The 27,500-nt window shown below is 45.4% G+C and overlaps 3 protein-coding genes across 5 annotated transcripts in view; 1 reads left to right on the forward strand and 2 right to left on the reverse strand.

Moving 5' to 3' along the window:
• Positions 1-18,251, reverse strand: part of LOC126574500 (calpain-C) — a 21,552-nt gene extending 3,301 nt beyond the window's left edge. The window contains exons 1-2 of one of the 3 annotated variants that reach the window (XM_050234741.1): positions 18,108-18,251; positions 16,687-16,795 (exon numbers count right to left, since the gene is read on the reverse strand). The gene's annotated coding sequence lies outside the window, so the exon portion shown is untranslated. Of the gene's footprint in view, positions 1-16,686; positions 17,088-18,107 lie in introns of all 3 variants that reach the window. The other 2 variants (XM_050234739.1, XM_050234740.1) reach the window with 2 other exon arrangements.
• Positions 18,252-23,764: 5,513 nt separating this feature from the next.
• On the forward strand, positions 23,765-24,508 carry LOC126574523 (alpha N-terminal protein methyltransferase 1). Its single transcript, XM_050234779.1, has one exon. It carries the CDS (start codon positions 23,811-23,813, stop codon positions 24,492-24,494), a length of 684 nt encoding a protein of 227 aa, XP_050090736.1. The 5' UTR covers positions 23,765-23,810; the 3' UTR covers positions 24,495-24,508.
• A 986-nt stretch (positions 24,509-25,494) lies between these two features.
• LOC126574497 (kinesin-like protein Klp68D) overlaps positions 25,495-27,500 on the reverse strand; it is a 4,500-nt gene continuing 2,494 nt past the window's right edge. Inside the window, exons 3-4 of the mRNA XM_050234735.1 lie at positions 27,215-27,500; positions 25,495-27,149 (exon numbers count right to left, since the gene is read on the reverse strand). The exon at positions 27,215-27,500 is cut by the window's right edge and continues 1,434 nt beyond it. Of these exons, the coding sequence (XP_050090692.1) occupies positions 26,616-27,149; positions 27,215-27,500 (820 nt within the window). The 3' untranslated portion in view covers positions 25,495-26,615. The remainder of the gene's footprint in view (positions 27,150-27,214) is intronic.

The raw sequence follows: 27,500 nt of genomic DNA on the forward strand, positions 1-27,500 counted from the left end.
AGTGATTGTCAAGGAAAATTGGGAACGCTTTGTCATGGACATATTATTCAGTCATGCTGAGTTCCTCCTCAACTGGTGCAAGTTAATTAACCTGCAGTCACCGTGCAAGTGTCGCAACTGCCATCGCTTTATCTCATATCTCCACCGAGCATGGAGCAACGTTTTGTAGACATTCACCATGGCCCATCAGAAAGTGTCGCCTCGGGTTCAACATAACTTGGTCTTTGTCTTTTTTCGGTGTGACAGATAAAATCGATTAATAGCACGCCAGCGCACCATTGTGTGTTTATTGGGGGGATTAGCATTCGGCTGGCTGTCTGGTTGGTTGCGACGCGCCTCAACATAAGTGTCATCGGTTGCTGCGACCGCGATGCAGATCGCGCGCGCCGTTACGCATGGTGATGGTGCTCCGTGCGCTGTTGTTCCGTTAAGCGCTTTTCTCAAGGAAGGCCAAGATGGCTCTGTTGCATTGTTTGTTCGTTCATTCGAGGGGGAGATAGAAAAAAAAAACCTGAAGGATGGGAACACGCCGTCGTAACGGGCTAGTGTCTGACGTTTGGCCATTTCTAGTCAGCACTAGCACTGACGTTAACACGTTACACTTTTCTTACAAAACCACCACCACCCAATTCGCCTTCGCATCGCGGGGGTCGTGCGAGTATGCCAACAATGGGAGGCGCCACCCTCCCGGCTCAAATCTCGATGTCACTTTGACTCTTTGATAAATATTGTATAACGAGCGCAAAATTAGTGGTCCCCAGCCCATCTGTGGTGTGGTAACTACTCATCATCTGCAGGACGCTCACCGCGTGGATTGCAGAAGAGCTGCGATTATCTTTTCACGGAGTTTTTGTGTTACACTTTCCCGAGCGGCCAGAATCGTTTCGAAATGTCTTAATTTCGGTGTGTATTTAGTGGGCAGTTAAAGTGGAGAGGCCCATCTTCGTGTTTACTTAGGGAGCGTCCGGTGGAGCAGCCGGGCGGATTAGATCGTTTCAGGTCACAATACACGAATCCAAGCATAATTTATGATCCAACCGAGGCACGCATTCGCTCGCACACGCTCAGGGCTAGACCAGGGTGTTACTCAATTAGGCCGATTAGACGTTGCACAATCTGACGGGCCCGGAAACGAAGCACCACGCCACGTCCACGGTCCGCGAAGTGTAGCAGATCCATTTGGATCCATCGTTGTTGTTGTTGTTACGAATGCGTCCATAGGTGTGTGCTTTTCAGAATGGATTTTTTTATCGATGTGTAGCAGTTTTCTTAAGCAGTTCGCGTGTGCACGTGCAGACAACACAGCTTACACAACAGAACAGGAACCGATCCGCAGCGCATTGAACGCTTCAATGGCGCCGCAACAGCCGTAATGGTTGACCATCCGGGTGCGCAAAACGGCTCAATCAGCGAGGGTGGCCCCACCCCTGATCCGTCAGTGCCAAATGGTTCCGTTTTGTCGGGTTCCTAAGTTTCCCGTGGCCACGCCAGTTGTTAAAATATTGAAGATACCATTTATTGCCTCCAACCTGAACCGCGCCGTGCAACGAAGGAAAGAGGTCGAACGGGAATGCCATCCCCGGGGTCCGGGGACTTGGGCCGTATCGCCAAGAAGGTAATGAAATACGAGGCCATCGCTATTAGGTGTACGCCGCTTGCTCGCACAGTTGGTTCAGTCACCAGCGCCAGTATGGCACCAGGTCATGTAGACCAACGGACGATGATGGGCCCCCGAACCGCATACTAATGGTGTGCTCTCTCGCCCCATTCACCCCCCCACAAAATCACACCCCCTAACGGTCGGGGCTGCGCATACTTCCACGAGAGACACGAGCGATATGATTGATGATAAGTGGTTGCATTCGATTAACCCATTTCGTCGTGCGTGAAGACGTAGCAGGTCGGGTTCACGAAACACCTGACACCACCCTAGTGGTGCTGAAGTGGTGGAGGAGCAGGCATCCGAAAGTAGCGGCTCTTTCACCATGCACACGCCTAGTACGTTTTTGAGTTCGGGTTTAATCGACTCCACATGATAAGGGACTTGGGAGGAGCGGGAGGTGCTTTGCTGACTCCCTGATCAGCCATTGATGTCAGCGACACTCTTTCCGGGATTCCGGGTCACCCCATCTACATAGTTAATAACCGAAAAATGACTGTTTAAACCCCTGTCGCCTAGGGAGAGTGTCCGGGAGACACCGTTCGGTGCAACCTAGTTCGTGCGTTAACTCCTGCTGTGCTACCGCTAGCATCATCATTATTAGACAGCACTGTTCGGTCCAAGTGATTCCAAGGGAAGCGAAAAGGAAAGGGCACAACAACAATGCTGATTATATGATTGACGATTGTTTTATAATCCCGCAGTGCTCGATCGGTGATGGAGGCTTCACCGGAGGGCCGAGATCCAGCTGATCCAGCAACCTGTGTTTGCGCGTGTTTACGTTCGAAAGGGGCTCTTCGCCGTGGCAGGAAAGAACGAACATAACGTTTTATAACAGTTAATTGCTGTATTTACATTCCTAGCCATATAGCTTCAAGCCAGGGGTACGTACAATGCGTGCAACTCTTCATGCTGTGCTTCTGTGGAACGGTCTGTATGGTATCGAAGAACCAACCGTGGTCGGAACAAATCGAGCATGCAAATCGAGGCGATTGTGCAAGCATGGATCGCGGAGGGTACTTGAAGTGATCCGAGAGAAATCGGGCATCCGCAGCAGCATCCATCTTTTCCCATCGCAATCTCGAGTCTACTGCAGTAGCTCGATGTGCGATTGAAGCGACGAACCTTCAATTGCACCTGTGGCCATTTTGCCTCCATTTTTTTTTATCTCTCCCACAACCGCAGAGTAGCTCAATCATCGGCAGCTTCACAATGCACACACAGATACACGTACGCGCACGCATGATCGGTAACGATATTGAACGGATCCACTTGTAGATGGATCTGTGTCAGCGGACTCGGCTCAAGCTAGCTACGCCACGCTAGTGTTAAGGTGAGTGGAGGAGTTATGTAAAAGAGGGCCATCGAGCGATCCAACGCACGTTCGCTGATCGACTCGATATCCAGCCACGCGGCTTCGACAAGAAGGCTGATGGATTTAGGACAAGAGCAGCAGCGGCAGCGACATTAACCGTGTGCAAGCGAGAGTGGCGCAGCGGACTGGACTGCAAGCAAAGTGGTCATTCTGTCAGCGCAGAATAGCGTAATTAAAATGCCTTGCAAAAGATTGTGGAATTTTTATGGAACACCAGACTCGGTGGTGGTGGTTTGCAGTTGATTATCGGATGGAAAGGTAGAGTGATAATGTGGTGGAGAATGGTTGGACAATTCCCGCGCGGCTGGTGAAGTGGAATGAATTAGCTACTTTATTATTGTATTTATCCCTTCCATTAACCATTGCGTTGAGCTACATTCCGTATCACTATTAGCGTAATAAGTCTTCCGATTTACTAGATCAATAACGCAGACAGTAGAGTGTATTGATTTCGTTCAACACCTGTAAACGTTTGGATTGATAAGGGATTGTGATTAAGTTTTGAAACATATTTGTCCCTGGTTTTTGTTGATTGTTCTGTTTCTACAAGTCTTAGGCTTTTTCGTTAATGATGCATTTTTTAAATTAATAAAGCAAAATACCGAAGCAAAAACAAATGGCAGAGCGAAGAAAAGGCACAATTTCAACATTTTATCATAAACAGCATTAAAAGGGGAGAAGCATCACTGAGTGGTCAAAAAATGCTTCAAAGGCTATTAACATGATTTAAGAATGCCAAATGCTCTCTTGCGTCCAGCCTGTTTGGCTAATGTTAACGCATGGTTATGGCGCTAATGTTTAAGGTTAACACTGTGCACAAGCAGTATTTATCAGTTCGTGCGTATAGTGCGATTTAAAGGGTATGAACCGCAGATAACATATAGTTAATTCCAAGTTTAGGATAATTTTATCAATACTATTCAACGAAGTGAACTTGTTAATCGATTTATTCCAATTTTAATTAATGATGATTTATCATTGATTTTACTCAACTGTATTGGTGTTAAACAGCTGTTATTTAAAGCACAAAATGATCGTGAGCATTTCTAGTTCGCTATGTTTATGCTTTACGATTTTGAACAAGAAAATAATGGTCATCTCATAGAAATTGAAAGGAGTACAGTAGCTTACAGTCCCACACAGCTATTGTTGCATTATTATTGTCATCAGTTTAGCAATTCAACGATGAAAATAATGCACTATAACCCATACTTGTAGCATGAAAGCATGGCGTGATAAAGTTAAGTCAAATATATCGGTTCGCACCATTTTTGGCGGAAACCTAAATCAAAGGGACCTAAAGGAAAGTGAAGGAGCTGGCCCCCAAGGGGGTGCCGAGGGACGCCGCACTCGTCATCCCAAACACCATGCGAACCATCCCTTCCGCCTTGTTTGCAACATTCCAAGGCAAATGATAGCCTTTTGCCAACCAACCATCACCATAAGCATACCTTCTCTTCCCAAAGAAAGCCCAATATGTATGTTGAGCTCCACAAAAAGCCACCATCAGCCCTTGGGCGATTGCGTCTCGGAGGGATTCTCACACACAACACACATAACAGGGCCGAGGAGACCACCGAACCGAAGGCAGGTGGCCTCACATACTTTCACTTCAGGACGGGCTTCACAAATATGACTTTCAAGGGAGTTTGAAAGGTTTCACATCAGCACCACCGGGAAGCGTTTTTCGGTAATTTCGAAATGGCATGCGTTGTCCCAATTAGCGTATGTGTGTCCATGTATGTGTGTATAATTATCAAACGGCATGCCGACCACACCAACCAACCGACAGAGGCACGCTGGAGACAGTTTTCCCATCCGCCACCAAATCCAAGTCGTATATCGACGTTTTGACGACGTTGATAAACTAAAACAAAAGCTTATGCTCGGCTGACTGAGCAAAGAAACGTTATGTCTGCGGCGCATTTCTTAAGTAGTACACCGTCCCCGGGCCATGGACCGAGCATGAGGCAATGTGCACACAAAACTGATCTTCGCCCATTGTCAATGTTGATGCAATATTGTTTGGACAAATTCAATCAGTGGAACCAAGAGATCAACAGCGTGTCGTGATGTTGATGCGGCGTGAACACGGGCCTTGTGTCATGCACGCGAGAGTGTTGACGATTCGATGAAGGAATGTGTGAGGAACATGGCACCAGCCGACGACACCATGCAAAAGCGAAAGTGGCCATTTCCTGTCCTTCCGCACGACTCCCAGATCGTTAAATGGTCGCGAAAGGTGCCAACAACTCACACCTTACCGCGAGCCTCGGTGGCTGGGGTGATTTGTGCTTATCTCACTGCTTTACATCGATCGTAAAGTGAGTGAAAATGACATACGATTAGCGTTTGTTTAGATGAGGGAATTTGACGTGTGCTTTCGACTGTGTACTGCGTCTTATCACAAGCGATCTAGAAGACACTGGAAATAGATGTGAGTGACTTGAAACGTGGAATGAATATTACATTGCTCTCGTACTAGAAATACCATCAACGTATCTCATTCAAAAGTGACACGATAAGGATTGAGTCACGTCTCAAACGCTGAGAGCTGATGCTCAACCTGCAAAATCGGCCACATATGAATTGCGTCGGAAGCCATAATCTAGATTCTATACGACAAACCTGGTCGCACCGGTCGTGATCATCACTAGCGACGCACGTACAGCTACGCCTGCTGCTCTACTTAACCCATCTGATAGCCTGGGCGTGTGTTACTCACGCGCCGCCACACTTATGCCACCGGATGGCTGGGAATCGTTTTTAACCCTCCCCGGTCTGAGCGATCGAGTGCGTACGAGCTGCAGCGTGCAACAGCAGTTCCAGTAATTAGACCTTTGGCGGTACGGCGGCCGCTACTAGGTCAGCAGCCGTCAGAAGCCTTCAACTTGAAAGAATTTCCCCACCGCGGTATGGCCATGGCACCCGTTGGTTCGTTCGTGCATGATGAAGAGATTACTGTAACGCGATGTTCTCATGAGTTGAATAGTTGTACCAGTTGCATGAGATTACCGTGCTGAGAGATGGAATACACGAATGCACCAGCGGTAGGATGCGTATATTGGATCATGCACTTTACACGATACCGTAAGCACAACGAAACGAATGGCAAAGAATGGCCCTGGGGAGTCCGTTTGGTTGGGAAGATGTTTTTCCTGGCTGTCCAAATGTTTCCCTCGCTTGTCAAAATTATGTTCCATTCTATAGCATCAAGGGTGATGTTTAAGAAAGTTATCTATTTTATTTCATTTTTTCTGTCACATTAAAATGCATGTTGCTACCATTTATACCCTGTATGATATCTATAAATACCCTGAGAACCGGCACAGCGAGTGCATTTAGTTTCATATGGTTGTTAGTGCGAGGGTAACTGAGACTTAAGCAGCTGCGAATTGGGCCCACTAGGACATGCATTTGCTCTATAATACTTTGCACCTCTTTAACAAACAAATTAATTTTGCGTTTTTAATTCTGTTGAGAAGTTGCCAAGTATTTATCATCCTTTTTTTATTTGAATAATCGAAAAAAATAACAACTAAACTCAATATGCCCTCATTTATATGATAAAAAAGTAGGTCAATACCAAAACAGTAGGCCCAAAGGAACTATAGCAAATCATTATTTCGACAATCATTTTGAGTGTATTATTTCAACAACCATTCGCAAGTTTAAGGAAAATCTATATAGTGTTGGTTATTACCAGAGTTTTTGGTCCCCAAATATCAAAAAGATTTCTACAGTAGTGTTAATGTGCTGCATGCTTTACTCGTACGGGATACTAACTTCAGGATTTCTCCTATTCTCTCAAAACAGCATGATTTTACTGATCCATTCTAGTGTCGCGGATGTATTACAACATAACCATATTTAAGGCTATATAAAAGAACATTGAACCTCAAACAGCCAGAATCCTTTCAAGTAACACTATTTGAATAGTCTATTTATCGGGTTGCTCACAAAATGCTTATGGAATAAAGGTTGCCCAACTCGATTAGAGAGCATCTATCCAACTTTTGAACCAGCTGCAGTGCCGTCGTACCATCTTGTTCCATCGTCCTCATCTTCGTCCCCCATCAGCACGGTATCGAATTCAAATTAGTTGTAGCTCCAAACCGGCACGGCTACCGCTTGAACGCTACTCAATATTGTAAATATCAAACATGCTCCAATTAGTGGGAGAAATTTCTAATACCCGGTTTCGATTTGCCATTAGTCTCTCCGGCGACGATGACAACGACGACCAAGACGACGCTCGACGGACGAAATCGAACAGATCGAAAACGCAAGCCATGGTTCAGCACTACAGGATCACCGTACCGCTCGATCCACCCCACCTGAAGATGGTGGTGAAAGTAACATCTGGAACTGTACCAGAGTTTTCCAGTTCGTTTCCGTCTGTTCGGTTCGTCTGTCACAAACCGGACGGGCCCGGTCGGGCCGCGTATTTGCAGTGCAACGAGGGGTGCCCATCGGGTTTGATTTGGACTCCGCGAACGTATCCGCGAGCCTTCACCCTTCAGCGGTGGCGATGAAATAACCATCGTTTAAGGGATCAGCTAATAGTCGATCGTATCTGCTACGATTTCACTCACCCGCCGTCTTCCTGCTTGCCTGCCTGCCGAACTGAAGGTATGTGGGCGCTTTCGCTTTCGAGCAAACAAAACCATCAGGCTCGGAGTCACCCCTCTCGGCCCGGTCTCTTCCATGGGCCCCATTGGCGGGAGGAGTTGTGTGAAAGCATTTTTGAGTCGCAGCTTAATGCGATTATGTTCACCCAATAAACTACCATTAAAACAATAGCCTTGATATGTTACTAATCAATTGTTTGTGGAAGCGTGTCGTGCCGTCGAGACGCGTGAATAAGCTTTTGGAGTTTGCAAAATTTTTGAACCTCATATTCGGTCCTGAATGTGTTAAAAATCATCGCAATTTTATGAGTGCAGCACCATTACTCCATGGCATGTATCTATGCCCTTGTTTGGCATCGATCTTCTCGAAATAATTCTCTTCACTGGTTCCATGTGAGTCGCGTCGTGGTCATTACGATCCAACGATTCCGGGAATACTCGGTGAACACCTCAGTAGGTCCCGGTACGCGATAGTGTTGTATGTGTGGTGTAGATACACGGTACAGCTAGCATCAGGACGGGAACTATCGGGAACAAGTGGTATATTATAACTGTTTTCCACATTTCCTACCATGTACCCGTTGGTGCTGCCTCGGGCTTGCTACCATCTTCCAGAGATCTCTGCCCAAGTTACCTGGTAGTAACAGGGGAACCGTTCGGCCGGTTTAACCTAGCTATCTCGGAACAACGTATCCCGGCCATACGATCAGCTTCATTGGATTGCTCTGTTTATGCAAGATTCATCCGTTTTCCGATTCTCTCGTCTGCTCTCTGCTCCTCACCGCCTTTCTTCCTCTCCAACCTGTACGCTCCAAAGTGTGGTAATGTGGCCACTTAATCTTGAACGTCTTTTGTTTTTCCTTCTTGCTCCACAGCAGCGTCTTCATGCGTGTGTGTTTGTTGTGTGCGCTGAAGAGAGCAGTTTAGAGGAGTTTTTGTTCTGCTAAGCCATCCACCGGTGGCGTACCTAGCGCACCTTGCCAGGTTGGATTTACGATGAGAACGACTCACGGAGCGTGTACAAGCGGTGCAGCTCGCGTACCAAGGCTGAAAACTAATTAAAAACAACCAAAACGGAACAAAAACAATATCCAATCAAAGTAAATAAACATGGTTTCTTTGTCCGTAGTTTCCGCTTCCGCGCCGCCGTAGAAAGGCCACTTCTAGATCTCATAAGGCCACGCCAGAAGGAACAGCATCTTGACGCTAGAACGTGTACTGCGTACCATCTCGACAATTGTGGAAATTCACCGACGCTGCTGACGTCATTAGTGAGCGGAAAGCAGAAGAGAAGAGGTCGCCGTTGATTGAATAACTGAAATCATAAAAATGGCAAACAACATCCGGGGGACAGACTAACCAATTTATGGCTCTTTTTGCACAACGCATTTTATGGCATCGTCTGGGGTTCGTATTTATGAAAAAAAAAACCACGAACAAGCGTTCAGCGTTCAGTGAAGATAATGAATGCAGTTACACTGGTACACCGGTGCTAGTTTGTTGGGTTGTAGTATAAAAGTGGCACACATATTACTATTGAAAATAGAAATTGGAAGAGAAATTCTGCTGACCTGACCCGGCTCATCTGAAGCGCAAAATTTAAACCTAGCCGGTGGCGCAGGTGCCAGGCAGGACAGGTTTTTGTGATGGGATGCGGTGTGCGGGAGCGGAGCTTTACAAAGTGGAAAACGTATCGACACACCCAGTTTCACTTGTCATTTGCAGCCACGATTCCTGCCGCATTCTTCGAGGGTACCACATTTCATCTCCCCGATACCGGCGAAGCCAGTTTGGTCAAAACACAGCGCACCGGAGTGCGATGAAACGATAAAGGATTTCACTTTTACGAACGACGACGACGACGACCGGGCCACGACGATGGACACTCTCCACCTCAAGAGCTGGCGAGGAGTGGAAGTGGTCAAGAGGTTTTTCGAAGAGGTTCGCAACCGCTTCTCCTTCGTGCCACGCTACACGCCCAAGGGTCATCAATAGTCATCGATCACAATTTATCAAACTATTAACGAGAAACCTCTCACCCTTCGGTTATCGGATTATCCTTCTCCTTCTTTCTCTTTCACCCTCTGTCTCGCATGTGGTTTTTTTTGGAATGATGTTCGTTTAAAAAATCAAACATTACTTATTCGAGTTCGAGACCACAAGCGATCGCAGATAGTTTCATCAAAAACTGGCGCGAATCGACCGGAACTAAGTGTCACTGCCTTGTGTTTGACCTTGTTATGGCTTCGAATCAACACCGAGGGAAAGGGGAAACGTGCGTGGCACGCAACAGCACGCGGTCATGCTGGATTGGCACGGTCCACCATTAACATTCCATGTTGAGCAAAACGAAACGCTCGGTAGGACTGTCCGACGTGTATTTGCGTGCGCCAACGGACACATTCCTCTGCTACGCTCACATTAGCGTCCGCCAGCTACAGGGCGGAATTTCATTTCTCGTGCTGAGCGCCTCGAGCAGAGGCCACTTGGTGATTAACTCATTAGGATCGCCGTACGGTGCCAACGGCTGATGGTGCGTCCTGAGGCACATGGAAGGAATAAACATGTTTCCAAGGAGAAAACCCGGGCCTTAAGTTCCTTTCTCCATCACTTGATATAGGTCTTCGATGATAGTACACGATGAATGGTGGAGAGTCTTCTTTGGGATTGGTTAATCCAAAGAGGGAAGATTTATTCCACAATGGTTGGCATATCGGCTTGGACGACCCTGAAGTCCGACTGCGAGAAAGGATCTTCGGTGGCAGACCGACCCGGCGGACAAATCCCATACAAAAATGCCCAATTTGCCCACCGGGGAAGGCGCCTAATAAGAAAATAAGTCAGATAGTGGTCGATAAATACTCTTAGATTAAAATGTTGTTGAGGCTCATTGATTGAATCCATGTTCCATGAAATTCTCAACTAGCTCACAAAGTATAATAGGAGGAATCTTTGCAGCTTCCAGGCTTAAAATTAAAGTTTGAAGAAAGAAAAAGTATTCCAGACCACCCCGGGGGCTTGGCGGACATCACCAAGGTCTCCGTTACCCCTAAAAAGGAAAGTAAGTGATGCATAATGTTGTCGAATCCATAAACCTGGCTCCAAGCCAACATCCAAGCCAACTATCAGTAGCAGGAGAGAAGAAAGTACGGAATGTGGAACCTGTTTCAATCCGCTTACTGTTAACATCGGCCTGTGGATTTGTCGCCTGGCCTGCCACGCTTGGTGCCCGCTGCTGGAGCGAAAATTCCGAACCAGACAGACTGGGCCAGAGTCGTCCAGTCTCTCCTAGAGATGCCAAACGATATCCCGAAATTTATGAGCAACAGCGAGCTTCTAATGCGCGGCTACCTCACACCTCTCCTAACGCTGAGGGAAAGAGGGAGAGAGAACGGATACCGCGTCCATTGTGGCGACCGTTGAGCTTTGGCTCTGTCTGGATGGAATGGAAGTGAAAATGCAACGTCGGAACCGTTGCACGTGGAGAGTGAAGAGAAAACGACATCAATCAGTGACGGCGACCGGACGGGGGGAGGTACACGATCGCACCACACCTACACCGTGACCCTCATTCATTTTGCTAGACCAGCGTTGTGGTCTCGGCCGGACAGGGCCAGTGAAAGCCACTACACAGACGCTTCTCCGGTGACCATTGTCAAGGTTATGAATATGAGAAGGAGGTGAAGTATAGCAGGTACTCCGGAGGTTACTCATTGATTGAAATACATTTTATAACAATGTTGAAGAGTCAATCTTCCAGCCTATGGAAGGAGGTGAAAAGAATAATTCTAAAGTATTCTATATCTCATAAATATAACTTCTGTAGCATTCCTTCTTGGTGGTCAGAGTAGTATTTTCTTTTGTAAAAATTTGCCAGAACTCCTATCTCTACCTGGGCCGTTCTGAAAACATATGGTAGAGGATATTCCAAGTGTAGGACGAGCGTAAAGTACGCTCGCAGAAATCTAGAAAATCGAACGAATGTCACTCACAGAAAACCGTCCGTCGACACAGTCGGACCCGTTTCGCCAAGTAAGGAATGCTACCCGTGCCACCGTTCGTGGCTCTGAGGGTTCCCCAGCACGTGGGAGTCACTAATCCTTGATACACGCTGACGGGCCTCACCGGTGACTTTGTAATTTCGCGTGGCAGTGGACAGGTTTGCCCACTTTACTCGCGACTGGTCGCAGTAGGCAGAGGCAGAGTTCAACAGCTGCACCGGAGAGCTACGCCGACTGACGTTTTGCACCGTCCGATTGCGATTTCGCTCGTCCTACGTTGTGCGAGTGAGGTTGCTTAATAAATAATGTGTTTTTTTATTGTTTCGAATATTGAGCAACATGACGCTCGATTTGTCGTGTAAAAGGTGCATGCCACCTGATGGCTTTGAGTTCTCCAGCAACTAGAGGTTTGAATGATTCTAACATATCGATCAATAAATATCCGGTCTGATATGTAAAGGTCATTTCTAACACAAAAATCTATGGGTGGTTAAATAGAGCTTCTGGGTGTAGTATCAAATTTGTTTGCCACTCAGATCATTTTAATGTGAGTTATTCATGTTTTAGTAACGCTGCTTTTGTACTTTTGAACCTTTGTTTGATTTTTTGAGTACAACAACCTCATTTGTTCAACGAGAGTACGATCGCGTTTAAAATAAGCCTATCAGTCGATAATTGTTAATTTTTCTATGGCAGAGGAGCAATAATGTTTGCGAAACCATTGCTTCATCTCGACATTTTTTTCTTCTTCTAAATACAGTGTTTGATAAGGATACGGCATACCTTTTTATCGATTCTTTTGAAGTAGAGAAGTGTCGTTACTAAAACTTCAACAACTGACACAATAATGATACAAACATAAAAAAAATGTAGTACTTCTCTTTCCTTTTCGAGTCTTTTCTATCGTGATACTAACTATTTTTAGTTAGAATAGACTTTTATACTCCAGATCGGAAATTTATTGACCAATGTGTTACAATGCTGCAGCCTGTAGCAAGCTTCCAACATAGATGCTCTAATGCTGCATCATTTGGGGCAGCCACCCACGAATGCAGACCTGCACGCAGAGTGTTGCGGACGCGCATCGGCATTGAACAAACAGAAACACCCGCGAGTTGTTGTCGATGCGAGGATGCTCGTGGTTGGTGAGAAAAAAAAATGCCTCTTTCTAGATGCTCAACACGTAGGTAGCAAGCTTGCATAAATTCCTCCCAATCATTCCACTCCACGATGGCTGCAGAGGACGACCACCCTTTTCGGCGCTCGGGGAGGTAACAAACGTCATCCGGAACAATGCCTCGTGTATCATATGATGATTTGTGGTACCGTCTGCAGCACGAAGACCGCTTCGTTGGGGGGGGGAAGGGAAGTTAGGTGAAGATCTCACTTCGGACCGCGGGCGCAAGATGGCCTTGCTTGCGCATAACTAGCGACGCACATCGCGATGCGACAGCTTCAGCACCCTCCGACTAACAATTATGGGCAATTGTTATACGCGCCCTGTGCTGTTGTGTGCTGCTGCGTCGAGTGGACAAAGCATTGTCCTAGGGGCATGACTTTTCGGTTTTGTGTCTACTGAACGCTCCGTGCGATCCGCTGTCACCTACCAGGTGAATATGTGTTTAGCTTCCAGTTCAATCCCCCTGCTGGACGTGGAGGTGGAAATAATCATATTACCGAAAGACAATTCCACAAACCATTAAATGGTGCTAGCGTGTTGTTTCACTCGACTCTCGGCAGCCGGATGTAAGGAATTGCCTGTAAAGACCCCAAAAGCTAGGGTTTGGGGCTTCTAATCGCTTCTGCGAGCGCCACACCGCTGAATGGTTTAAGAATAATGAACTAAATGGCGGACCAGGAAGATGACCCGGCGCTTTCGTTAGCCCGCCGCACCACCGATCAGCTTAATCCCGTACTTCATCCGTTGTTTTCAGTGCGTCCGTATATAGCGTTCAGCTGTGCTGCACCCTACGTGCTCGCTCATTACCCTTTCGGTGCTTACTCACGTGGGACTCACGCTCACGGATGGGCGAAAGTTCAACGACTTGCAGTAAGGGCGAACCTCCTCTTTCTCTCTCTCTGTGTCTCTTTTCGCGCCCATCTTTCTTCGTTCATTGGTCTCTGGCTGTTGCACGCGGTCAACGACTATCGACAACGACGTCTGCGAAGTGCGTGTGCGTGGATCACACGTCCCGGTATCACGACGAAATGGCCCGTGGTGGGCCCGTGTTTGGCCATATTTGACTTGGCGAGGAATTTGTATATTTCGCTGAACCACAATTGTGAGTATTGGTGGTTCGAGAGTTAGTGGAAGCGCAGCGTCCTGACCAACGCGTCCAACTCCTTATACTGTGCCCCTGTCTCCATCATTGTCCCCATAAAAAAAACCCGATTGGAACAGGGGGAAGGACTCCCTTTTCAGTATCAGCAGCGGTTGGAATGTCGATTGGTTCTCGCGGTATGCTGCCGTGGTTTGGCAAAACAATCACGTTTCATAATTGGCTGACTGCTTCATTTGGTGCGCCTCCTTTATGGGCCCCATAGCCGTACGATGTGAATGCTCGCCTGCAGCTATAAGGAGGGTGTGGTGCTCAAGAACGATTGATTTCGTATGCCAAGCATGTTCTCCATCCGCGCAGAAGGTATGTCGAGGCGCAGTTTTGTGAGCTCTCAAAGTGAGTCCGACCCAAGAAGCATTCGATGATGTAGCTCTAAAGTATTAATTCGAGGAGGGATTTGGATAACTGATAAAGGCAAGGCTTTCAAAGCATTTCGTCATATTCAACGGATGACAAATGAAAATTAAAAAAACTGACACTAACAATCATCTAATACGTATGCTGTGTCCAACATATACTTTCACATTTTTTTGATAAATTGTAATGGTGGACATAGGGTACGTAATACACCTTACTATCAATTCTCTCTAAAAAGGTTTACACTTTCTCTTGATTATTTTCAATTCGATGAACATGTTCGATCTGCAATTAAAGTTAATGGAAAGCATTATTTGCAATAACCTGGAATTCCTGAGTTTAAATCACAATTTTGCCTGACGGAACTTTTTAATATTTTTTTTAATATTTAAGGTTCTTTAAAGTACCGCCAAAAAACCTCCTGAAATCGTTCAGGAAAAACAAAATGCTCAATTAGAATCATTTTGATGCAAATTTAACGAAAATCACAACGCTACATAATGAAAAAGGCTTGTGATCTTCGTTCCTCGTCAGTGATCTTGAAAAAAATCCTAAAATAAACCATGGGATGTTCAACGGCCAACAACCGCAATGGTTACGGAACTGTTTGCAATCATTTCAACAAAAAGTAACTAATTTTCTATCAACTCTTCTTCTATGGTGTCCCAGTTTCCGTCAATTTAATCACTGGGAGGTTAAAAGCGCATGATGCTAGCGACGAAAATTAAACTGATAGAAAAGCCAAAGGCATAGTTGTTATATTACATTATTACAATTACTCACAATTAATCATACACTTCAAAATAGATCGATCGATATCTGAGCGCTAAGCACCAGCATCATCATGTTTACATTATTTAAGATTCAATTTATATGATTACACATTGGCCACGGCCTAGTAAAAGATGACCTGTATCGACCTGTATTATCACTGGTCTACGACGTATACAAGCAATTAACGGTTTAGCGCTTCGTAACACTTTCGATTAAAAGTTGTTTAATTTTTGTCAGCCTTCGACGACTTTCTACCGGGCGAACCGGTTCCAAACACGGTCGCTCGATGCCCGGAGGGGGTTCCAAAATAGTCGATGCAAAATCACTGCCACTCACTTGCGGGCTCGCCAATGCCCCGTCACCCAATCAACAGCCTGAAGGCCAGCACGTTTTTTTTTTCTCTCTCGGAACGTTGCTGCACTTTTTTCCGCTCTAAACCGCATCAACAAACGGTCATCGCCATCATGATGTTCCTTCTCCACCTGCAGCATCCCTTTTACCGGCACAACACTTTCAGCGGGTCGGTGGCCCGTCGCACGGTGGCCACGCCGCCAAGTGTTACGACGGTCAACATAATTATTGCGATCCCTAACCCGCCCGTGCTGTCTCGGCATTATTATGTGTACAACAATGGAACACAAGTGTCTAATGAGACAATTTGGTTTTCTAAATTCGAGCGAAAAATGCGGTTCATCGGAGGGGAGGAAAATCAAATTCTCATCATAGCGAACGTGCAAAGCGCGCGCGAGTCTGCAAACGTGGTTGCTGGCCACTGTAACTGTCCTCCAACTAAAGGAGGGCCAACGAATGGATTGTGCCTCTGTTTTATTCCTTTTTTTTTTTTGAAGAGCAAACACAGTTCAGAGTGTTGCATGATTTAACACATTTGCCCACGATACGCCCATTATCACCGCCGTGCGGATGCACACAGAAGAATGGAGAATATCATGTCAATTCAATTTTCCTTTTATGTGCCCGGCCCTCACCTTCCAATTCATTTAACGTTTGCTCCGATCCTGCAATTAACGTTTCTCGATTCCTCACACATTAGGAGTCATCACCCGCGGAGGGGGAGCAGGCGCCATGTGGCCCAGATGGGAGAGAGCGAAGCTAGATTTAACCTACATAATAACAACGAATGGCGTCGGTGCGATCTAGATGTTGCTCTGATAAATGATCCGTTAGTGCTGCCGACAGAACGGTAAAAACCTCACTCTTTTCCTCTCTCTCTTCCTTTCCGATGCACACGGTACCGCATGCCATGTTGCAGCGCATGTGCAGTGCAGTACCGCAGCATGGCCAGTCCGTCTGAGCTAAACCACCGGAGGAAGCTCTCCGTGCAAACATCCATAACGCCGCTGATCATGGCCCCGACTCTTGGAAGAAAGGGGAGAAGCTGCTGGAAGCTTGGCCGTAACTTGTCCCCAATCCCGACCAATCCGCCATCTCTTTCAGCGAGTTAATGGCTTAATGGAAAACGGTTGATGCGACGATGGGAAGATGCTCACTGACTTTGGTGGTTGATGCATCGCGGTTACCGTAAGCTTACCCAATACGCGGCGTGATTGTCAGCGAGGCCGTTTCGTTGATGGCGTTCCTACAGCCGTGATGGCCTGTCCTAATCAAAAACGGTTTACTGCGCCACCGACCAGATGATACTGATTAAGAAAATTAGACAACGGCCTCCAGCTGCAGCCGCTCATTAACACCAACTACCGGATGCAATCGTTTGGTTGCATCTGGCCGCTTTCGACTCGAACTCGACCTGTAACACTTCTGCCGAACGCCCCCCGGGCGGCATCTACGGTTGATAAGCGCACAAAACGGACACGGGCACACACAAACGGGAACGTACCAACGGAATGGCGAGCACTTGGCGAGTATTATTTGCACACTTTGCGCACAGAGAGTGACCTTACACTGTGCTGCACTCGAAAGCTGGCTGGCAACCTACATAGCATGGGGGGAGGGGGGTGGTGGTGGGCAGATTGGTTCCGAAAACAACAACAACAACAACAACAACGAAACAAATGAAGAAAAAAAAGATGGCAAATGGATGGAGTGGAAGCTATGAAATATTAATGCGTGATTTCCAATCTCGAGCCCAAAAGGGGGGCTGACCTGCTGAAATCCGCACGAGAAAGTACCGCGCACAGAGGTGAACGGTGAGTTTTCACTTTACCGACCTCGCGATCGTACACAAACACGCACATACACGCGGCCACAGCCAACAGAACACCAGACAGCCAGGCAGCCAGGCAGCCAGGCAGGGCCCAGGGCAGATGCACTCGTTCCGGTATCCGCCGGAGCCTGCCGATAGCAGCAGCGGCAGCAGCACGACACTTGACACACAAACTCAAAGAAAACAGGATTGGCCAGGCCAGGGCTTCAGGGGGGATGGTGCTGGTGGTCCGCACTCTTCCACTGTGGTCTGGCCTTTCCCGGTGACCCGTGGTTTGATCGCACACGATCGCTTGCTTGCCTTTCGCTTCTTTCTCTCTTTCGCGCGCTCTCTCTTCGCTCGCTCGCTCGATCGCTCGTTCTTCTCCGTGGTCAAGATGATGTCATGCACGGTCGTTTCACCTTCCTCTTTTCACCACTTGACTGCAGAATCAACAATCTACCGAAAAGGCGAAAAAGAATTTGCCCTGGCAACCGCACACACGAAAAGCAGGTTCGTCACTTTATAGCGCGAGCAAGTCTTTTGTTACAATCTTCATCCAGAACTCACACTAGACGTCGGGAATGTGACCGCACCGCGTCGTTGCAGCTGTAATCCTGTTCTAGGCCGACGTTTGACGTTTGGTACACACAACGTAACGCGTGCGGTCAAGCGAAAAGCACGACGTCAATCCGTGGGACACTCGGTTGGTTGGCTAGCTGCACAAACTTCTATTTGGCCACTGTCTCCAGAATGGTGTTATGTCGAGGCAAGAACCACTGACGACCGTCCGCGAGAACGACGCTTACCTTCGATGCACAATGAAACACGATCCACCACGATCCGATCCAATATTACGAAACGCGGTCCGCACGGAGCAACGCAGCGGAGCGATGGCTGCAGGAATTCGGGGTGACGAAGGGGGGCTGGCTTACGTCGTACACAGCAGAGACCGCAGTCGCTAGCCCGTTTGGAACGATCGTGACCGCGTCCGACAAGCAATTTCACTGAACTGGGCTCGCTCCGCTCCGTTACGTTGAGCAACGGCAGTGGACCGCTGAGCATATGGGCAGGGAAGCGAGAAGGTCTCTCCGCTGCCCGTTCGCTCTTTCCTTCTCTTTGCGGACCCTTTTTGGACCCCTCTTGAGCTGGTGGAAGCTGTTATTGTTTGCGCTGCGAGTGCTACAGGAATAGTGCAGCAATCGTTGTAATATTGAGGTCTGCATTTTGTTTTCTATCATGATACAACACACTCTATAAGGATCGCTCGATTTCATAAAGCAATGAATATTGTAAACAATTTGGATTTTCACCAACATTGCTGCTTAAATCGTTTCAGTGGTATCGCTCCACTCACTAGACTACAAACACGTTCTTTTCGTTTTAATATAGACGCAGAATTTTCACCAATTTCTGCAGCTGTTTATGCTTCGTAAATAAGAAATTCAGATTTACAAGGAAGAGGAATAGCATCCCATGGGATTACATATTTGAGCAAAGAATGTAAATAGTTGTCTTGCAATAACCTTTCATAGAACTGAAAACACAATAATACGTATATTATTATATTTAAGATTTAAAACAGTTACTCTTGTTGCTCTTCGTAGTTACAAATTGTTACAGCTTTAATGAACTTAGTGTTCCATACATTAATCAGCTAATTGCTAATGTTACAGCTTGAATGAGCGTTGCTTGCTTCAATAATGTTCTTTAACTGTCATGCACTATGTTTACTTCTTAAATTTGTAAATCTGTAATTAAACCACGTGTAAAGTTGAATAATTATTAGTTGATTAACAAAAACGCGATCTCGATCTCTCGATCAATTGTGCAAAAATCGTACAATTCCTTTCTACTATTTGATGATCTTGTTAAAAACGTGCTCATAGGAGGATCTTCCGCCTTGTTTTGTATTTCATAACTTTTGCTTGCTCTCTGGCAACGCGGGATCCCCAGCAGCTTCAAACCTCTTAATCTCTCCAAGACGCTCGCATTTCCCACAGCTTCCTCTCTAGGACAACGACTCCATCTCGGGAGCGAGAGAATTTTATTCCCGTTCTCTACATTGAGCGATCGAGCTCTAAATAGCCCGAGGCAACTTTCATATCTCAATGGCGGCTGCTGTGCCAGCTGTACCGAGTAGTCGCAGAGCCGTCGAAGAAGGCCACCAGCATCAGCACCAGCAGCCACTACTATGACAGATCATCGGTCGGCACATGTTGGATGCCCCCAAGGGGAGCATATAACATGCATGTGTATGTGTCTGTGTTTGCTTGAAACATGCCGTGGGCTCGGTGGCATGCCGCACGCTAGTTTATGCGGATTTATAGCGGATTTTTTTTCCTTCCCCATCATGTTTCTCTCCGACGGACGAGATCGATCGATCTTTCCTCCGAGCATAGAGTTTGAAAGATTGAGAGTTCGGGCCCGCGAGCAAACTCTTGTCTTTGAGTGTTTGGTGTGGTGGTTTTAGTCTTTTTTTTTTTTATTAGTTGTTGCTATTCTGATCTGCTGTGCTCTGTTCGCATTTTCTTTCTTCACCTTTCTTACCTTCGACTGTCGTGCCAGTTCTCGTCTGTTTTCTTATCCCGCTCGACGCTCGAGGCTCTCGCGCACGTCTGGCATCTTGCATGTCGTCTTTCCTTATATTGGTTCACGCAGATGAGCCGGCCGTACCGGTTCGCTGTACCGGAGCTTGGCGAGAGAGGGAAAAGCGCGTGAAAGCCTACTTCTTTCGTGGTGGCAACGACATTGGCATCATTTCTGTTATCACCGTCCTAGTTCTCTTGACATCGAGACCAGCGATAGCTTCGCTACAAACTTTGCGCGCATCCAACAAAGTTGTTATTTAGCTGAATATGAAGGAAAAGATATTTTTAAAGGGAAAAGGATCTTCTTTCCATGCTTTCTTCAACAAAGGTCAAGGAATAAGAGTCCTCTTCTCCTTCTCCATATTTTCTTTTTTCCTACTTCTTACTGCATTTGTTCGTCCTTCTCTGTTCTTTTTGCTGATTCTTCTTCTTTGTTTCTCCTTCTTTTCATTCTGCGTCTTCTACTTTTGCCTGCACGTCACTGTGACTAAGAAACACGTCAACAGCATACTTTAATTCAGTTTAAATCATCGAAATAATTGTTAAAATTGAATTTTATATTTGTTGCATCGAAATCGAATGTTGTAGTTGAAACTCTATTGAAGGTCTTTACTAAAACATATACTTTCCTCCGATCTCTTTTGTTTACCTTTTCATTTACACATTTTGAACACAGATGCTGTGCTCTCCCTTTCAAATTTTCTTGCTAAATAAAATGTCTTAAATGAAGACACACCAACACCAAAATATGTGTCACTTCCTGATTGCTTTTTCGAAACCGTTGGCACAGGAGAAGCGGGAGAAGAGAAATGGCCAAAAGTTGAAAGATATCAATCGAGCCCATGAATATGAAATTAGTCACTGATTGTTTGGTTCGTCTGGAGAACGAACGATGAGAAGAAGAGCATAAAGCAAAGTGAACAAAGGGAAAAAATGTTGAGGAATGAAAAGGCTTCATCCAACAAGTGAATTCCGATGCGAGACAATGATTTGAATGCCAATGGCACGGTGTGACGGATATGAAATCGTACTTGCAGTGAAGCTGCGTATCAGTGAGAATCTTAATATCCTGCTTCTTTCGTAACCGACTGGGCTCGAAAACATTATGCAAAAGAAGAACTTTTGAAAACAACACTTTTGGAAAACAAAGCATAAATACAAACATTGAACGATTAAAGTCAATTGTAAGTTGTTCATGTATATCAATCCTGGTTTATCCTGGTTGTACTAATAACTTTTCCCCAAAATAAAATAAAAAATAGCAGAGAGCGAGTTATCAATTGCGAGCAAGGGGATGTCTGCGCGATGAAATTGTATGCATACATGTGGGCTGTAAGTGTGTGGAGACGAGCTATAATTTTATATCGATCATGCGGAGATTTTCGTTCACTTTTTTACAACATCCTTAATTCAACAAAACCTGTATCAATTCAAAACGTATCAAACTCAGTACTCAACCTGACAATCAACAAAGAAAAGAATATTGTCAGATGTTTTCTTGTCCGAGCAGATAAATACTAGCTTCATTTCGGCTCTGAGCATAAACATCTCATTTCAAGTTGACAGTCTTTTTTGACTGCATGTCGTTCTTCTGTGTTGTCTGCCGATATATTCCTCAATTATTGCTTCACTCAGCTAATTGTTTATGTGTATGATCTATTAGTTGAATTTATGTCATTCATAGCATGCGAACAATCCATCAGAATAATTACCATTCTAACACATAATTGAAAACGATGCCAGATCAGATCATCAGCCAGAACAGATCTTCACACATTGATGAAGAGTTACTTGTGACATTATTCTTTGTATGTTCTCTTCTAAAGTGAGCATTATTTACAAAGTACTTCAATACAAATGGCTCCTCACAGTTGAACTACAAAGTTAAACGACAACGCTCAAGGTGTAATAACGTGTAATGGGGATCAAGACGGATGATAGCATTAAGCGCGACAGGCTCAGGAGGAATTCAACTAGCAAATGAAAGCATAAATGTTTGAGATTGAAAGCTTTACACCTAGATTGGGAGGTATAATATCTGAGTAAATAGGACTGACCGTATCATTCAGCTTGCTTTATTTATTTATTGTGCCTTATTTTCACACAATACCAGATAGTGATAGTAGTTGTAAAGAATATTGAAAAGGCCTCAGTAAATATTATCCACTGTAACCGATAAAGTTCACAAGTACATGTTCACTTAGACACATTCTCACAAACAAATCTTTGTTTCAAGTCACACGGTTTATCGTACCAATCATCGCCATCACTTCCAATATCTAGGCAATTTTCATTTCCTTTGTCGTTATTTGGTTCTCAAGGGTAGAAATTCGTGAAAGTTGTCGCAAACGGCTTGCTGGTAGCAATCCACACAAAAATCCCTTCGCGGCCACGATCCGTTCCCCCGATCCAAAAGGATTCCTTAGGATTGGTTCATCCACTGATAGCTTCCATTACCATATCGCTTTCTTTACGACTACGAATTGTAGCAAGGCGTAGGCCAATGGTGTGGCAAAGTCTCCATGCTTCCAAGAACAAGAGATTCTGCGGTTGTGCAACGTATCGTTTGACCTTCTTTTGGCACCCTGTTACAGTAAGATATACGTGAAAGCCATGTAGAATACTATTAAATCCGAGAAGTAAATACACATGTGGCGAAATCACAAGTAAAGTACATCATAGGGTATGAACAAGTAAATTGATTATGGTTGCGATTACCTGGGAACAATGAAGTAATTCTAGAGTTGTTGGGAGATGAATTGGTAACAGCAAAGTACAGCACAAGACAAGATATCACTAACATGTTCTTGATTTTTAGGTAATCCATGATCGTCTTCTCTCAACTTACACTGAGCATAAGCTGGCACACTCAACTGGTTTTTATTCTGGTCACTATGCAGCACTGTTGCATGTGTCCACATTACTATGCAAATTTATGTTACAAATACTGTTGATAATTGCATATCATACCAATAAATTGTCTCAGGTAGACGTTCTGATTTCCAAAATCGGATTTTCGCACTTACTGAGAAAATATTTGCACTTACTGAAAATATACGCACTTTTTGATGTTTTGATCATCTAATCGGCACACTGTTTGCTAGGTAAATCATGCTTAAAAAAAACTTTTGGAAAATCTCGATTGAACTGCCTAGAAAAGAATATCAACGCTTACGGCTACAATAGACACAGTGCCTTTTTTGCAGACACCTCTCCCTGTATTTAATGCCATAACTGTAATTTTTAGCAAATGCTCCATCAAATTACGATATTCATCCATAAAAATTAGTGTTTTAGTTAAAATTGTAAATGAACCTAATTTTCATCCGAAATAACATAGAGTAAGATGGGGCAAAAGTGCGACCTTAGTGGATTTTGATTTTTATTTTGAAAAAAATGAATTAAAGTTACAACTGAAGAAATGCATTGATTTATTCAATAACTATTTACCTCTTTAGTGAAAAAGTTCGAACTGTATCAAATGACATTTTAATGGGTAAAATATATTCCTTACCAACCTTCGAATCGCACTTTTGCCCCACCAGTGAGGAAAAAATAATTTTCGAACAACAAAAAATCCGAACCTAATCGCATGATGGAGGCGCCCAGAATCTGAAAAAAAATACGCTACTACGTTCGGCTTTCTGGCAGTTATCCTGGAATTAAAGAGGTGCAATTTTACTTTCTAATTGCTTTTCTAGTTTAGAAAATAGGGTAAAACCTAGGCAGATTCAAACGATCTCCGAACGCAAGCTGGCCGAACGTTTCCCAACCCTTTCAATTTTTCGTAAAAAACTTAACGAAACTGAACGAAAATGAACGAGACTGAACGAAGCAAGCGGGTTGCCAAAAGTTGTTTTGGTTTGGAACTAGTAACCTCAGCCTCAACTACCTCTAAAACTACAAAAAATTCAGTGGAAAATGGAGCTGAAAGAAGAAACGGAAAACGATTACTACAAAAATGCCAGAAAGTATTGGTCCAACATATCACCGACAGTGGACGGGATGCTTGGAGGTTTCGCTAGTGTGTCTTTTATCGACCTCAGAGGGTCAGAACAGTTCATGAGGCACCTGTACCGGCTTAAGCCGGCACCTGGACGTCAACGGGCACTTGATTGTGGGGCGGGAATTGGACGAATCACCCGCGGACTACTCGTGTCCTTCTTCGAACAGGTGGATCTCGTGGAGCAGGACGAACACTTTTGCCAGACAGCCCGAACGTCGCTGGAAGACTGTGGCCCCAAAATCGGCACCGTGTACAACGAGGGACTACAGAACTTTGTGCCAAAGGCCCGGTATTACGATGTCATCTGGGTACAATGGGTGCTAGGCCATCTGACCGACGAGGATCTGGTGCAATTTTTCTCTCGCTGTGCCAATGGGCTGGCACGTGGGGGCATGCTGGTGATCAAGGAGAACTTTACCTCAAACGACGAGGTAATTGCCGACGAAACGGATTCATCGGTGACGAGACCGCTCGCTGCGATGAAGGCGTTGCTGAAGAGAGGCAACCTGCGCGTTGTCAAGGAGCAACGACAAACAAGCTTCCCCAAGGAGCTCTACCCAGTGTACATGATGGCCCTGAAGCCTTTAATAAAATCCTAGCAGGGTGCTATAACTCGAAACATTGAAACACTTTCGCGCTTTACTTTCTTCTATGTATTTATACGGAAATATCTTATCGTAATCCACGATTCACTCAAACTACGGGTTCAGCCTCTATTCGTCAAATCCTTCCCACCACCCTGCAACGACCTCCCTTAGGACTTATAAATTAACTTGTGCTGAATTCAACCGCCGCATTTTTCTGGCGGGCCACATCAATTATCACTGATCTAAAGGTCAAGGATTACAATGTTACTTTTTGAGTTTATGTTATAGTTCATAAATATCGGGCCAAAAGCTAGGTTCTCTCTGATACATGCGGTTTAAGCGATGCGTATTTTTTGTATGCAGCGCGTTTCATTGATAAATTTGGTTACGATTGTAAAGTAGCTCCTTTTGCTACGAAGTCTGATCCAAAAATCCATTTTTCGATAGAAAATTGTCCGAGCGATGAGGACGTTTGCTCTGCTCCTTCATTCTCTAGCTGACAAGGATAAAGATTGGTGGAATGTTTGATGGACATTGATGCTAGTGTGGCCAGATAAAAGTGGGATTGTGGACATAAAAACATGAATCCGTCGATAGTCGCAAGCCATAGGAAAACATGCTACACGTGTTGCTACTTTTTCTAGCAACCGTTAACACCCGATGCGCATCTTCCGTTTCCGATTTCAATTGCCCTTCACTAACACGAAACACAGATGAGAACAAGCATATTGCTTCCACGACCGATTGAGTAAGTACGAGTCGTGCCTTGAGATGGGTGTTATGTTGTGATTGAAGAATAAAGTTTAAAAAATTGCACCACAATTGCGGCGGTGGGTGAACGCAGCCTTGAAGCGCTGCTGGTGCGATTTTAAGGATCTCAACACACGGTGCATTTGCAAATGTGACGATGTTGCAGTGTTTGCTGCTTTAAGCAGCACGCCGGAATGCAGTTAATACTGGAATACAAAACAAAAATGAAACAAATAGAAACACAAAAGTGTAAAATGCCATATTTGAGGTTTTTTCGTACTTTTCGAACTTCTTTTTTTTACAAAAACAAAACAAACTCAAGACAAATGCGTAATAGTAACTTACTTAAACGAACAATGAACAAAAAAAATGATACTGTACAGTGAAGAGGCGTCATGGCCAGTCGCAGTTTGTTCGCTTGTAGTACCGGTGATTTCGGTGAACCGTTTTAACTAAGGCTACTAGATGAGCATGTCTGCCGAGATATGCCATCGACCAGATTTCAACCAACGAAAAGTTGACCAACAAACAAAGCTAAATAAGTAACAGAAATAAATACCTAAGCACCACCGTTCTCTAGATCGTGCTGTTTCTAGACGCGCAAGCTTCAAGCCGTCCATCCAGTCCATAAGCACCGCAAACGCTGTGCGTCCAACGAAAAACAACTAACTCATAAACGGAACGGTAACAAAACATAACGTAAAACTATTCCTATGCACAGCGTTCGTTAATACTTTCCGAAAATGTGCCTCTTCGGACAGCGTCTGGTTGTGGTGTCGTGTGTTCTTGGTTTTCGTATTTGGTTTCTCTTAAGTCCCCCGTCCCATATTCGCCGCTTCGTTTTGTCTTTCGAGTATTTCCCCTCATTTTCCTGCTCTCTAAACTGACTCTTATCTTAAATCTAGCAAATGACACCCCCGTCAGGGGCGCACAGTTCTAAGTATCCCGTTCCTAAACCGATGTCACTGGCCTCTTACAGACATGTGCTGTAACTGTAACTCTCTCTGCTCCCTTGCCCCCTTTCTATTCAACAATTTCGCAATGCGTGTAAATGGCTTTGTGTGTTTTATCAAAAAAAGCGCGCGCGTGAGTGAAACTTTTCCTGCATTCTCTCATTCATCAAATTCTGCAAAAGAAGGGAACCAATTTTTTCATAAACGGAAGGATCAAATAAGCCAAAAAAGCAGCGGATAGGTGCATAATGGTTGATAACCAGTTCAATCCAAGCGCTAAGCAACGCGTTCAACCGATACTCGATCGGTTCTATGAAATGGTTCCAGTAACTCGTTCCCGACTGACATTTATCGTACAGCAGTATGGCGGTGACGATTGATGATAATGATGATGCTAGATGAGTACTTCAGTTTCACCGCTGCGCAGACTCTACTTGGGAATCAGACCGCGAGCCTTGGGGAACGTGTTCCCCGCTCCCATTCCCGAACCTCCGTGACCGCTGGCCGATAAGGCGGAGGAGGATGCTATCGCTTTCTTGGATGATGCGGCCGAATGTGCTCCGAAGGCGGGTGCCGCTGATTTACCACGATTATAAATTGACGAACGTGCTCTGCTAGTACTGCTGTGGTTGCCGCTGATACCAGTACCAACACCACCTGGAATCGTTCCGCCATTAGCCATGCCGGAACCACTGGCACCACTACTTAGTCCACCACCGTGCCCTGAAACACCATTCGCTGTCGCATGTGATGCAGGATGTTCCTGGATGTTACGTTTGGTGATTTGATCCAAACGCATTTTCATCATGCTGGCATAGTTGGATTGATCGGTGATGTCGATATCATCTTCCGTTTGCATCGCTTCAGCCAGAACTGCCTGCAGCGAGGCGGAAACTTTCGGATTCGAGTACTCGTACGTCGTTCTCAGGGGCATGTCCAGTTCGTAACTCATAATGTTTTCACCCTACAATAACAGAATGTCAGTACAGTTTGGAAACCTTTTAGTTTCCAGCCATCGATAGCACCTACCTTATACCGAACAGCATCAGGGGCATTCGTTTTGATCATGTGTAACGCATACTCGCTCATCGGTCGTCGACGACTTGGATCGGCAACGGGCCGTGATACGACCTGGTGACTGCTGAGCATCATGTTGCCATTGAGGAACCACTCCTCGGCCTCGTCATCGTACTTGGCCTGCGTGTACAACCGAGATTTCACTTCAGCCGGCACAAAATTGTCGATGATAAGTAGTAAGCGCTTCAGTTCCTTTATCAGTTCATTCTGAGTCATTTCTAGCTCGCGCCGGTCACGA

This window comes from Anopheles aquasalis, chromosome 3 (genome assembly GCF_943734665.1).
Source record: "Anopheles aquasalis chromosome 3, idAnoAquaMG_Q_19, whole genome shotgun sequence".
Lineage (NCBI taxonomy): Eukaryota > Metazoa > Arthropoda > Insecta > Diptera > Culicidae > Anopheles > Anopheles aquasalis.

Bases quoted from the DNA above. Each gene is read 5' to 3' on its own strand.
- LOC126574523 (XM_050234779.1), top strand. From the start codon at position 23,811: ATGGAGCTGAAAGAAGAAACGGAAAACGATTACTACAAAAATGCCAGA.